General features: G+C 41.8%; 1 protein-coding gene across 14 annotated transcripts in view; it reads right to left on the reverse strand.

Annotated features, from left to right (window-relative positions):
• Positions 1-14,736, reverse strand: part of OPTN (optineurin) — a 71,483-nt gene that overhangs the window by 1,386 nt on the left and 55,361 nt on the right. For 7 of the 14 annotated variants that reach the window (XM_070055699.2, XM_089311745.1, XM_089311748.1 and 4 more), the window contains one exon: positions 9,790-12,304. In XM_070055699.2, coding sequence (XP_069911800.2) covers positions 12,177-12,304 — 128 coding nt within the window. In that variant the 3' untranslated portion in view covers positions 9,790-12,176. Of the gene's footprint in view, positions 1-9,789; positions 12,305-14,736 lie in introns of those variants that run through there. The other 7 variants (XM_070055700.2, XM_070055695.2, XM_089311747.1 and 4 more) reach the window with 2 other exon arrangements.

A 14,736-nucleotide genomic window follows, 5' to 3' on the forward strand; every position in this document is an offset into this window, starting at 1 on the left:
ACCAGGTTCTAGTCCCAGTTGAGATGCTGGATTCTGTCCTGGTTGCTCCTTTTCCAGTCCAGCTCTCTGCTGTGGCTCGGGAAGGCAGTGGAGGATGGCCCAAGTGCTTGGGCCCTGCACCCACATGGGATACTAGGAGAAGCACCTGGCTCCTGGCTTCGGATCGGTGCAGCACGCTGGCCGTAGCAACCATTTTGGGGGTGAACCAACGGAAGAAAGACCTTTCTCTCTGTCTCTCTCTCTCATTGTCTAACTCTGCCTGTCAAAAAAATAAATAAAATAAAATAAAATAAGTTTGTTATAGTCCACATGGAGTTAGATGTTGGTTTGTTTTAATCTACTCTGACAGTCTTCATCTTTTAAACCACTGATGGTATCATTAGACTACTGATTTTTTAAAAAAATTAGTTTATTTGAAAGTCAGAGTTACACACACACACACATACACACACACACACACAGAATCTTCTGTCCACTGGTTCAATTCCCACATGGCCCCAATTGCCAGGCCAAGGCCAGGAACCAGGAGCTTCATCTGGGTCTCCCATTTGGGTTCAGGAGCCCAAGTATTTGGGCCATCTTCTGATGCTTTTCCAGGCTCATTAGCAGGGAGCTGGATCAGAAGCAGAGCAGCCAGGATATGAACCAGCGCTCATATGGAATGCCAGTATTACATGTGGTGGCTTAACCTGCTATACCACAACGCTGGCCCCTACTTGGGCATTTTTTTAAAAAAATTATTTATTCGAAGGCAGAGTTATAGATACGCAGAGGCAGAGAGAGTCTTCCATCCACTGGTTCGCTCCCCAGATGGCCTCAATGGCCAGAGCTGCACTGATCTGAAGTTAGGGGCCAGGAGCTCTTCCAGGTCTCCTACACAGGTGCAAGGGGCCCAAGGACTTAGACCATCTTCTACTGCTTTGCCAGGCCATAGTAGAGAGTTGGATCAGAAGTGGAGCAGCTGGGAGTCGAACCGGCACCCATATAGGATACCGGCACTACAGGCTGTGGCCCTACCCGCTATGCCACAGCACCGGCTCCAGTGGGCATTTCATATGATTAATTTTTCTCTCCTCTATTACTGTATCATTATATTGAGCTATAACTTTTATAACATATCTTGCAAGGCAGACCTACTAGCAACATTCCCTCAATTCTTGTTTGTCCAAAAAAGTCTACTTCACATTTCAAAGATTATGGTCATGGATACAGAACTCTAGGTTGGCAGTTTTTATCTCTTAACACTTCTTAATAGTTTGCTTCACTCTTGCTTGCATGGTTTCTAAAGAGTGCTCTGATATATTTCATACCCTTACTCCTCTATAGGTCAGGTTTCTTTTTCTCTAGCTTTGAAGATTTCCTGCAGTTTGAATATAACATGGTGGCTAAAAAATTTGGCAGTATTTATCCTGCTCAGTATTCTCTTTACTTTCTGGATCTGTGGTTTGGGGTCTGTCATTAATTTTTGAAAAATTTCAGCCATTGTTATTTCAAATATAACCTTTCTTCCTTTCACTTTTCTTTCCTTGCTGACATTCTCTTTATAGCTGTATTACATCTTTTGTAACTTTTCCAAAGTTCTTGAATATTCTATTGCCCTTTTTGTTCTTTTTCTGCTTGTGTTTCAGTTTTATAAATTTCTATTGACATTTCTCTAAGTTCATTGATTCTTACGTTATTTGTGTCTAGTCTATTAATGAGCCCATCAAAGGCATTTATTTGTTATGTTTCTGATTTTCAATATTTTGATTATTTCTTAGAGGTTCCATCTCCATTACCCACCTGTTACTGAGTGCTATCCATCTTTTTTCCATTAGAACCCTTAGAGCATTAGTCATAGTTGTTATACATTCCCAGTCTGCAGTCTGTCATAACTGAGTCTGGTTATAATGCTTGATCTATTTCTTCAAACTGTATTTTTTCTCTTTATGACACAGACATAGGAAAAAGGAATGGAGGTAAACAAGCTTTTAGTGTGAGGTTTTATCTTTTACTTGGCTATGAGCAAGGCTGTCTGCTGTTTTCTCTACCTATAGGTATCAGATGAAATGTCCTGCACTGTCCTTTTTGTCTCCCCTGCTTTCAGTTTCCACAGAAAGGTCCGAGACACACAGTTTTCTTCTAGCGTAATGCCCTAGTATTACACAGAAAGTGGAGAAGGCAGTCTATACAGTGCTATAGTAAAGTCTCAGTCTTCTGATCAGCCTGTGGGCTGTGACTTTTAACAGTGCTTTGTAGATTTTTTCTATTTCTTAGGCAAATTGAGCAAGCTGAAGCCTGGCTGAATATTTCCCCAGGTCAGTAAGGCTCTTGAGGGCAGACCTCATAGTAAGAACAGTTTCTGGGGTATTTCAAAGTGGTTACTCTGCCCTTCTCCCAGCCAGAAGAGCAAGGGGATCTCCTCCAGTCTTCACTGTGAGAACTTGGTAAGACTTTTGGAGGCAACACTGACAAAAGTAGAGTGGGGGAGGTTCTCTGAAGACTGGAATTTGTAACTCAAACTTGTCCCACTGAGCTCTCAGTAACTTGTCAGTTATTTACTTTTCCTACCCTGGCGCTGGCTCCGTGGTGGTTTCAGCTCATGAGCTTCTGGTCTGGTAGTCTGTAACTTTACAATTTCTCCTGGGTCTCCAGTTGGTGGGGGGGGACACAACGGTTTTCCCTGTGATTTCAATTCAAGAATGAATTTTAAAACAGTTGTTGCTTTTTAGTGTTTTTGTCTTTTTCTTGTTATGAGAACACGAGTGATGACTTCCAAACTCCAGGTCAGATCAAAGTTATTTACAAATATATCAGTGGAAGATCTTAAGTTGTAAAATTATGTAGCAGTCAGATTTTCACTAGGTTATTAATATTTCCCAGTTCTCATCATTCTATTGCTCCCATTTCATAAGCCTTCAAGAACACAGCATGGCAGGCCCTAGGAAAGGAGCCAAAATTCCTATAAGGAAATGACATTAGCAAGACGGTAGAATAGGAAGTCAAAGCCTGCCTTCCCCCACAGATGGTGACTCAACAATAATACATGGATCAATTAATTCCCTTTGTGAGCAATCAAGAAAAGAGCAATCACAAAACTAACCATTTAGGACAATTCATGGTACCATAACACCTTACCCTGGCTACGTCTGGCATGATCAAGAGAAAACTCTCAGTTCCTGAGTTCTCCCTAGGGATGCAAAGAACAGACTGAAGCATGTGGTCAGTGTGCAGACTTTTTGGGTAAGGAAGGTGCCAGAGGGATGGGCTTATGTCATGTCTGAATCTGAGTGCCGACAGGCAAGGGCATCAGGCTGGGAACAACCAAGAACGAAAGAGATTTGAATTAGAACACATTTGGTTGCCATAGTCCTGTCCTTTGGCTCAGTGCAGAACAAGCAGGAGAAAACCCTGTCTCTTAACTTCTCCCTCAGAAGGAAGGATTTGGAGCATGTAACTTCTAACGTATCATGGGGCTAAGAGGGTGGTTTCCATGTTGTCTGTTTCAGAGTGCTGAAAAGTCCCCAAGTAATACCGATGCCTGGGGCCACTGAGAATGAGGGAGAGTTAAGGGGCTTGTTGTTGCTCCAGCAGACCTGCAGTACAGACAATAACAGCCAGTGCACCTCAGCAGCCCATGTCCCACGTTCTAGCCTTTTGGAGAGCTGCCTAAAGGAATGGTTTCTTTTTTTTTCCCTGTCTTTGATTGTTAAAGGGACCTAGCATATTCTGCATACCTTGGGTTTACTGGGAATGAGAGACTAAGCAGCTTGCAGGATGGCAGAGAGAGGTTGATACAGCTCTTGGCCTCTCCTTACAGGAAGCAAAGAGATGAGCATAGCATGTATCAAACAATAGGGTTTTTTAGGGGGACTGCCCAAGGGGGTGGTTCTGTCTTAACCAACCTGTAGTGCTGCTGGGGCCTGGCATAGTTTCAGAGGCCCAGAGGCCACTGAGAATGGAAAGCTGAGTAAGCAGGGAACCTGCAGTGCTTCAGGCCGGCACCAGAGGGAGTAAGAGTGTACAAGCTCCTGAAAAGGGAGACCAGGAAATCCCATTAACTGAAAATTCACACGGAAGGCTAGGGGCATATGAAGAAGGAAACGTGGCCTAATCAAAGCAACAAAACGAATCTCGAGGGACTGGCAACAGAAAACTACAAGTATATGAATTACTCGACAAAAAGTTCAAAAGATGCTCAATGAGCTCAGGAAAATGACGTATCAACAAAATGAGACTATCCAAAAAGAGACAGAAATTATGTAAAAGGTAGTGGGAATTTGGCACAGTGATTCAAATACCACTTAGGACACTTACATCCCAAACTGGCATACCTGGGTTTAAGTCTTGGCTCCACTTCTGATCCAGCTTGCTGCTAATTTGTATTAATGGGAAGCAGCAGGTGATGGATCAAGTATTTGAGTCCCTACCATCCACTTGTGAGACCCAGATAGAATTCAGTGCCTGGCTTCCTTCTGGCCCAGCCCTGACCTGTGCATCTGGGAAGTGAACTAGGAGATGGAAGATATCTTTCTGCCTTTCAAATAAATAAATAAATAAATGGGAGATATCTTTCTGCCTTTCAAATAAATAAATAAATAAATAAGTATATAAAGAGAATTGAAAATGAATCTTGATGTGAATGGAAGGGGAGAGGGAGCGGGAAAGAGGAGGGTTGCGGGTGGGAAGGAAGTTGGCGGGGGGGGGAGCCATTGTAATCCATAAGCTGTACTTTGGAAATTTATATTCATTAAATAAAAGTAAAAAAAAATAAACAAACAAGAACCAATCAAAAGATTGCACTGGTACTCAAAAGCTTTTGAACAACAAAAAAGCCTGGACCAGGTGGTTTCATTAGAAAATTCATCTGACTATTTAAAAAAGAGTGAATGCCAATCCTTTTCAGACTCTTCCAAAACACTGAAGAGCCTGGAACACTTCCACACTCATTTCACGAGGCTGATACCTTGATACCAAGGCTAGACAATGATTATACAAGAAAAGAAAACTGCAGGCTAATATCCCTGATGAATAGAGATGGGAAGAATTCTCAAAAAAATACTAGCAAATCACATTCAACAGCACATTAAAATACTTAGAAACCACTAATAAGTGGGATTTATTCCCTCCTTGAAAAGATGATTCAACATATGAAAATCAATTAGCATAATATAGTACATTAACAGAGAAAAGGATCAAAGTCACATGATTATTTTGAATATATGCAGAAAAAAGTATTTGAATAATTCAATATCCTTTCATGATGAAAATACTCAATTAACTATGAAGGCCATATATGAATAGCCCACAGCTAACATTATACTCAACAGTGAAAAACTTAAAACTTTCCTCTGAGATCAGGAACAAGGCTAGGGTGCCCATCCTTGCCACTCTAGTCAACACAGTACTGTAAGTCCTAGCTAGCTAGAGCAACGGGGCAACCACAACCAAGAAATAGGAAGGGAGGGAGGAAAGAAAGGAAAGCAAGCAAATAAGCTCTCCAAAAAAAGAAAGGAAGAAAAAAATCATGTGTTCATGGATGGGAAGACTTGGCATTGTTAAAATGATAGTACTATACCCAGTGATTCATAAATTCAGTGTAATCCCTAATAATCCCAATGAAAATTTTGCAGAAATAGAAAAAAATCCTCAAATGTATATGGGATCACAAAGGATCCTGAATATCCAAAATAGCCTTGAGAACAAAGCCAGAGATCTTCAAAACATATTTCACAGGTACAGTAACCAAAATTGGGCTACTGACATAAAGATAGCAATGGGAAATAAACCCATTCATATATGGTAAAATGATCTTTGACAAAGGTTACGTGGTTACACAATGAGGAAGGGCTAGTCTCTTCAAGAAACAATGTTGGTGCAGTGGGTTAAGGTGCTGCTTGTGACCCTGGCATTCAATATTGGAATGCTGGTTCAAGTCCCAGCTGTTCATCTTCCAACCCAGCTCCCTGCCAGCAGATGTTGATGGCCCAAATACTTGGACCTGTACTTCTCATGTGGGAGACCTAGAAGGAGTTCTGGGCTCCTGGCTTCAGCCTGGCCCAGCCCTGGCCATTGCAGCTATAGGTGAGTGAACCAGTACATGATTCATTATATCTCTGTCTTTCCTTCTCTTTCCCTGTCACTCTGCCTTTCAAATAAATAATTTTTTAAAAGAAATGATGTTGGGAAAACTGGATATTCACATGCAAAATAAATTGGACCTCTATCTTACAGTGTCCACAGATCAACTCAAAATGGATTAAAGAATTAAACCTAAGACCTGAGACCTTAAAACCTCTAAAAGAAAACATAGAAGAAAGCCTTCATGGCATGAGTGGTAGCATTGATTTCTTTACACTACACCAAAGGCACAGGCCACAAAAGCAAAAATAGACAAGTGGAAAACTAAAAAATTTCTGCCCAATAAAAGAAATAATCAATGGAGTTGAAAAGGCAACCTACAGAATGGAAAAAAAAATCTGTGTGCCATGTATCTGATAAGGGATTCCCACAACTCAATAGCAAAAAAAGAATCTGATAAAAACACAGGTGGGATGGGGGTGGGCATTTGGTGCAGTGGATTAAGTCATCACTTGGGATACTTGCAGCCCATATCAGAGTATCTGGTTCAAGCCCTGGCTACTCTGCATCTGATTCAGCTTCCTGCTAATGTGCAGCCTTGGAGACAGCAGGCGGTGGCTAAAGTATTTGTTATGGGTGAAACAGTGGCAGAGAAAGGTTACCTTGATTCTTTGTCTCACATGGAAGAATTTCCATGCAGACAAGGGAGAGAGAAAAGCAAGATTTATTTAAGTCAGAAACCTCCTGCTGAAGCAGCTGGGAGGGGGCTCCAAGAGAGGCAAAACCCAAGGAGCTGGTGGTGTAGAAAAAGTTGAGGCTTTTTTTTTTTTTTTTTTTTTTTTTTTTGGTATGCTCAGGGGTCAAAGGAATCTCAAAAATCTAAGGATGTGTCCCAAGGGAATGCCTACTGTGGATGGTTTGCCTCCTGGCTGCAATGAGAGGATAAAAACATAAGTGTCCCCAGTTCTTACCTTTCCTGAGCTTGAGATGTCTCTCAAAACTTTCTTGTTGCCTGTGGTGTCCAGATGTGCACTGAAGCCCACAGGGAAGGGAAGAAGGTGGGGGTGGGATTAGCATGCATGCATTACCCACTCTTGCTCAGCCTTCTGTGCCTGTAACCTAGGGTCTATATTTTTTAGAACAGCCTGCACAAGGAGTGCAGTGTGCTAGACTGGGCCTCTGCCTGGTCAAATATATACTGTTGCTTTGTTCCCTTACACGAAGAAAAATAGTTCTACACCTCTTAACCTTGAGTCTTATCTAATGGGCCTGATTTCCACAATGAGCCTTCACGGCAAGAGTCTTAGCTAACAAAGGTGTTTCAAGCTAGAGTTTGGTGGGAGGGTACCAGTCCTGGCTACCACTTACGTTTGTAACTAGGCAGATGAAGTGGTAAAGAAGCATAGTGGGGGGAATACAATTCTCCCCAGTAAGAATCCTCTGAGGTATGTGTTGCACAGGAAGGACCTGACAGAGAGGGACCCGAATGAGGGGGAGACCTCAGCTGGGGGGGTACCAGAGAGCATGCTGGAGGATCTGTCTAAACAAGTTCAGGTCATGTGAGGAGCTACAACTAATGGGAGACTAGATGGAAAAGCTGCCTGTCTGAGAAAGGGACACCTAAACTCTGTCCCAGAACTAATGAGAAACCTAGGAAATACTGGATAATGGGACCAGCATTTTGAGTTTGTAGAAATTGAGATCTGGAGAGGTAAGGTGAACATGTGGAGCATTTAGCATGACAAGCAGAGAGTGAGATGGAGATTTTGTCAGGATTTGGGATGAGGAAAGAATTGAGGCATGGAGCCTGGAGCATTCCAAACTGTACCCAGCCTCACCGACAAATTGATCTCTGCGGAAAGAACAGAATGCATATTTCGGTCTGACACCCTAAATGGGCTGTTACAGTCTGGTGTCCAGTTAAGGAGTCTTTGAAAAACACCAGAGAATGGCCCTGGCCTGAATTTTAAAGGTACTCCAAGACCTTCTCCCAGTCTTGGGAGATGGTCCAATCCCCATGAAAGGAAACTGAGTCAGAGCAAGCCAACATTCCTGGAGCTGAGATGAGAAGTATGAAGAGTGGAGCCTCTAGCATTATAGCTGATGGGACTCCCAAAAGAGCAGGGGACAGGCACTCAAGTCTGGGGTGAGGTCATCACTCCAGACTGAGTCTAGTCTCCCTGCAGGAAATGTGTTTCCTCACACAACCCTGTTCTGGCAGTCAGGGTTTGGTGTTTAGCCAAGAGACCACCTGGAAGCAGTGGAGTGTAGCCCCAGCAAGGATCCATCAGTTGTCTGAAGGCCTTCTTCCAGTCCCTTGCTTAGGGCCGATCTACGCAGAAGGAACGGGGTTGCTTCACAGCCCAATGTGAGGAGACCCAGATGGAGTTCCAGGCTCCTCGCTTTGGTATGGCTAATTCCTGGCTGCTGTGGTCATTTTTTTAAAAAAATATTTATTTATTTATTTGAAAGGCAGAATTACAGAGAGAGAGAGAGAGAGATCTCCATCCGCTGGTTCACTCCCAAAATGGCCACAATAGCTGGAGCTGGGCAAATCCAAAGCCAAGAATCAGGAACTTCTTCTTTCAGGTCTCCCACTTGGGTGCAGAGGCCCAAGGACTTCAGCCATCATCTGTTGCTTTCTCAGGTACATTAGCAGGGAGCTGGATTGGAGCAGCCGGATCTCAAACCAGAGCCCATATGGGATGCCAGTGCCACAATGGCGGCTTTACCTTCTATGCGACGATACGGGTCCCTGCTGTGGTCATTTAGGGAGTGAACAAATGAAAGAAGGTTTCTCTCTCTCTCTCTTTCTGCCTTTCAAATAAAATTAGAATGTAAAAGATTGGCAAAGGACTTGAGTAGATATTTCTTTAAAGAACAAGTATATGAAAAGATGTTTGACATGATTGATCACTAGGGAAATGCAACTAAAACTCACAATGAGATATCACCTCACCCATTAGATTGGCCATTATCAGCAAAAACAGAAAATAACAAATGTTGGCCAGCATGTGAAAGAACTGGAACACTTGGGCCTGATGAGAATGTAAAAGGGTACAGCCATGTGGAAAGTCATATGGTGTTTCCTTAAAAAATTAAAAATAGCATTATCTATGATCTAACAATTCCACTTCTGGGTATATACCATAAAGAAGGCAGAGTCTCAAAAGAGATATTTGTAAACCTCAGTGCACACAGCATTCTTTATAAGAGTCAAAAGGTAGAAGTAACCAAAGAGTCCACTGATGGATGAATGGATAAACAAAGTGTGGCCTATAAAGACAATGGATTATTATTCAGCCTGAAACAAGAAATACTGGCATGTATGAAAACATGATGAACTTTGATGATGTTATGCTAAGTGAAGTGAGATACATAAGGACAAATTTGCATTACTCTAGTTATATGACATTAACTAGAGTAGTCAAAATCATAGATGCAGAACATAGAATGGACATTTCCAGGGGTTAGGAGAGTTGTTATGGAGTTTCTTGCATGATGAATAAGTTGTTGAGATCTGCTGCTAACAATCTGCATATAGTTAACAAACTGTACTGTACACTTACAAGTTTCATAGGGTAGATCTCCATGTTATGTGTTTCTATCACATACATACAAACACATATACATACACATACAATTCCGATGAGATATAGTTAAGTGGCAATATTTGAAAGCCTTTGAAGATATACCAGACTAAATAAATTAGATGAGACATACACAGAGTTTTCAGGTTGTCTACCAAGTTTGCTGATTCCCCTAAAACAAAAACTTTATTTAGTTTTTTTTGTGAAATATACAATTCATTATTTATTATAGTCAATATTCTGTACAATAGATCACTAAAGTTTGTCCCTCCTCTTTAAGTGAAACTTTGTATCCTTCAATCAACATTTCTCATTCCCCCATCCACCTTTTCTCCCAGCCCTGGAATTCAATTTTTTATATTCCACACATAAGTGAGATCATTCAGTATTTGTCTGTGCCTGACTTGTTTTACTTAACATAATGACCTCGAGGCTCATCCATGTTGTTGGAAACAGCAGACTTTCCCTGGCTTTAAGGATGAATAGTATTCCATTGTATATATACCACATCTTCTTATCTGTCCATCTGATGTTGGACACCTAGGTTACTTCCTTGTTTTAGCTACTGTGAACAATCCTGCAAAGAACATAGGAATGCAGATAATCTTTTCAATAGCTTTGATTTAAACCAACTATATAGTTTAACATCTTTGTAATCCAAAGTGAGTTGGTCACAGCCTTAATAGGCCCACTCATGATATTATTTCAAAAATTTGATCTGCTGAATATTCTTACCTGAACAAAGTAAAAGGGTGTCTCCAGTAACTTAAATGTAAAACTATTTGGTTTTCTTCCCTATTTAGGACACTATAGAAATCTATTCTCTTTAGTTTAAAATGGCAAGGAGGGGTGGGCATTGCAGTACAGTGGATTAAACTGCTGCTTGGTATTCCTGCATCCCCACATCAGAGTGCCTTGGTTTGAATCTTGGCCACTCGGCTTCCTGTCCAGCTTCCAGTTAATGTATACCCTGGAAAGCAGCAGATGATGGCTCAAATACATGGGTTCATGCCATCCTTGTGGGAAAACCTGATGGAGTTCTGGACTCCTGGCTTCAGCCTGGCCCAGCCCCAGCTGTCATAGGCATCTGGAGAATGAACCAGAAGAGGGAAGATTCTCTCTCTCTCTCTCTGTTGCTCTGCCTTTCAAACAAATAAACATAATTAAATATTTAAAAAATGAGAAAATGTATCCCAGAAACTATAAACAAGAAATAAAAGGCAAAATTTTCAGTTATTTTAGAAATATCTTTAACACTATTACTGGGATGGCATTGGATAAGAGGATCTTTTAATCTACCTTTGAATTTGTACATTTTGTCTTCTTGGCATGAAGATAACTATATATGTGTGTATGTAATCAAGTCTGTCTGGAAGAGATCTTAAATACAAACAAAAGAGATATTTTAATTTTCTCTTAAATGTTTTGGGACTTAGATGCATAAAGACATTGTTTACTTTTATTAGCTAGTTTTATGAACTAGATTTATAAAATATGGCAAATCTCTATCTTTTGAAAACCTTAGCAAGAGCAACTTTTAATTCAAAGAACACATACTGGTCTCCACTAGAGGGATTTGCCATATTCATAGAAATAATGAAACAAAGTATTAAGTATTGAGCTTATATTAAGCTGAATGAACTTAATACAGCAAATACATACTATGAAATTAATAATTTATGAACAATGTAAAACATTCATAAGGAAAATTTTATTTTGCAATAACTACTTTTTGTGATTAAGAAGATATGGTTTGACCCAGGAAGAAAATCAAGACAGGTGTTCTTTTTAGAAATTAATAAACTATCTGCTGTACAAGCCCATATGCCTGGAGCACAATGAAAGAACGAAGGTAGCTTCGTTCCACTGTGGTTATAGGAAATCAAATGTTATCTACTTTATGTACGCCATTATTTTTTCACTGTTCTATTATTGACTAAAAGGTCACAGTGCTCACATGAAAAGAACCAAATCATAACTTTGATACAATTATTGAGTCTGCAGTAAAATGACAACATACACACAAACACATAACCCTAAATGGATCCATTTTAAATGGATGAAGAAAAATGACAATATACTTTATTTAAAAAAATACTTCAGAGACATTCTTCTTGATTAAATCTCTGACCACTCATTTTTCCTGCCTCCCTAAGAGTTTTTTTTAATTTATCAGTGAGGTTTCTTCCACCTAATTACATGGCCTCTGTCACATGTTATCACATGCTGATTAACTGCGTGTGCAGTGGAATTGCTCACATAAACTGAAAATTAATTATTAATTATGAAATTTATTATCAGAAATTATTAATTATGGAATTTATTATCAGAAGTGTGGTAGTTAATGATTCTTTTTGGTTTATGAAAATCTATAAAAAGTATTCTATTTAAAAGTTACATTTTCTTTCTCCTAAAGCAAGCGTTATGAAGCAAACATTTGAGTTAAAAACAAATAACACAAAAGTACAACTCTTGAGGAAAAGTTCTGACATTTACCGAAAGTTTTGGGAGGTGAAGCATCAACACCTAGATGATGCAATCCATTACATGAATCTGTAATGTGTCTATGTCAGGCAGGACTTCTCCACATCTGGGGCAAGAATGAATTGGAATATTCCACTGTTGCTGCTGCTGCCAGTCTCTATCCTCGGCTCCTAGGAATAAGAGGAAAAGGAAATGTCACCTCACTAATTCCATCTTATAGGTAGTTTTTATGTTTGGTTAATAATAGATGGTTAACTTTAACACTCTTTAATTTTTTTTTTTTTTTTTTTTTGACAGGCAGAGTGGACAGTGAGAGAGAGAGACAGAGAGAAAGGTCTTCCTTTGCCGTTGGTTCACCCTCCAATGGCCGCCGCGGCCGGCGCGCTGCGGCCGGCGCACCGCGCTGATCCGATGGCAGGAGCCAGGAGCCAGGTGCTTTTCCTGGTCTCCCATGGGGTGCAGGGCCCAAGCACCTGGGCCATCCTCCACTGCACTCCCTGGCCACAGCAGAGAGCTGGCCTGGAAGAGGGGCAACCGGGACAGAATCCGGCGCCCCACCCGGGACTAGAACCCGGTGTGCCGGTGCCGCTAGGCGGAGGATTAGCCTAGTGAGCCGCGGCGCCGGCCTAACACTCTTTAAATTTTATAATTAATACCTGGTGAGAGATGCACGCAGTGTTTGGGCTTTAACTGAAGTCATCACTGTACACACCGAGAAGGCCTCCACAAATGGTACCCCTGTCCCTATTATTGTGAGATTTAAACTCTATTCCAGCTTTTAGATATGTGACAATAATGTGCTTCCAATTATGGGTAGAAGACAATACACGTTCTAGTAAAAATCAGGATATGTGAGAGAAGAAAGGCCATGAATGAGGATGGAAATAAAAGAAGAATAGTGTAGAGAGAGAAACTGAGTGAGCAGGGAAAGGTCTCCTAGAGCGCGTCACACCTCAGAAGCAAGGACAATCACATACATTCAAGAGATACTTCTGAGCCTGAAGGGTGTGCAAGAGACTGCTGTGTGTGCTGGGGTACTGGTTAGGCGGGAAGCCAGAGAGAAGTGGCAGCAATGGTGTGGTGAGAGTCCCTGACTCAGACTTTGGTGCAGCAAGGGCTCCTGGATGGGGCTCATTACACTGGAGAGGAGCCTCAAGAATGAACAGGAGGGGCTGGTGCTGTGGCATAGTGTGCTAAGTCTCCGCCTGCAGCGCTGGCATCTCATATGGGCGCTGGTTCATGTCCTGCTGCTCCTCTTCTGATCCAGCTCTCTGCTTTAGCCTGGAAAAGCAGTGGAGGATGGCCCAAGTGCTTGGGCACCGGTACCCACATGAGAGACCTGGAAGAAGCTCCTGGCTCCTGGCTTTGGATAGGCTCAGCTCCAGCTGTTGCTACCATCTGGGTAGTGCACCAGTGGATGGAAGACCTTTTTCTGTCGCTCCCCTTCTCTGTAACTCCACCTCTCAAATAAATAAATAAATAAATATTTTTAAAAGAATGAACAGCAGTTATCCAAGTCAAGAGGAGGAAAGAATTAAAGGATGATGCCTGCCATTTCTCCCAATTTCAGAGTTGTGCTGAGGTTCAAACCTAAATTTGAGAGTGTGTGAAATAAGCCCCAACTCTAGGTAGATCCTAGATGAATACAAAATGAAACTAATAATTTTTCATTGTTGAAAATTACTTCTTGCTCCCAGGCATCCCTCTGATCTGACCTTTCTGGACTAATGTAAACCATATTGGTTTTTTCAAGTCTCTGCCTAGACTGATTCAGCCTCTAAACAATTTTTGGAGGATGAAAATGGAGATAACCTTTCATATGGTTATTTGGTTCTAAGTACACTATTTGGGTTTTTTAAAAAGATTTATTTATTTATTTGAAAGTCAGAGTTACACAGAGAGAGAAGGAGAGGCAGAGAAAGAGAGTCTTCCATCCGCTGGTTCCCTCTCCTATCAGCTGTAACGCTCGGAGCTATGTTGATTTGAAGCCAGAAGCCAGGAGCTTCTTCTGGGTCTCCCATATGGGTGCAGGGGCCCAAGAACTTGGGCCATCTTCTACTGATTTCCCAGGCCATAGCAGAGAACTGGATTGGAAGTGGAGCAGCTGGGATTTGAACTGGCGCTCATATAGGATGCCGGCACTGCAGGTGGTGGCTTTACCTGCTATGCCACAGTGCCAGCTCCATTATTTAGATTTAAAAAAAAAAATTTTTTTTTGACAGGCAGAGTTAGACAGTGAGAGAGAGAGACAGAGAGAAAGGTCTTCCTTTTCCATTGGTTCACCCCCCAAATGGCCACTACGGCTGGCGTGCTGAGCCGATCCGAAGCCAGGAGCCAGGTGCCTCCTCCTGGTCTCCCATGTAGGTGCAGGGCCCAAGCACTTGGGCCATCCTCCACTGCCTTCCTGGCACAGCAGAGAGCTGGACTGGAAGAGGAGCAACCAAGACAGAATCTGGCACCCCAACTGGGACTAGAACCCGGGGTGCCGGCGCCACAGGTGGAGGATTAGCCAAGTGAGCCATGGCGCCGGCCTATTTAGATTTAATAACATGTAAGTCTATTAGAGATGGTTTGTCTGTGTTCAGCAAACATAAGTGTTTTT

The sequence above is a fragment of the Oryctolagus cuniculus genome, chromosome 13, assembly GCF_051225735.1.
Source record: "Oryctolagus cuniculus isolate XC-2025 breed Fujian yellow rabbit chromosome 13, ASM5122573v1, whole genome shotgun sequence".
Classification (NCBI taxonomy): domain Eukaryota; kingdom Metazoa; phylum Chordata; class Mammalia; order Lagomorpha; family Leporidae; genus Oryctolagus; species Oryctolagus cuniculus.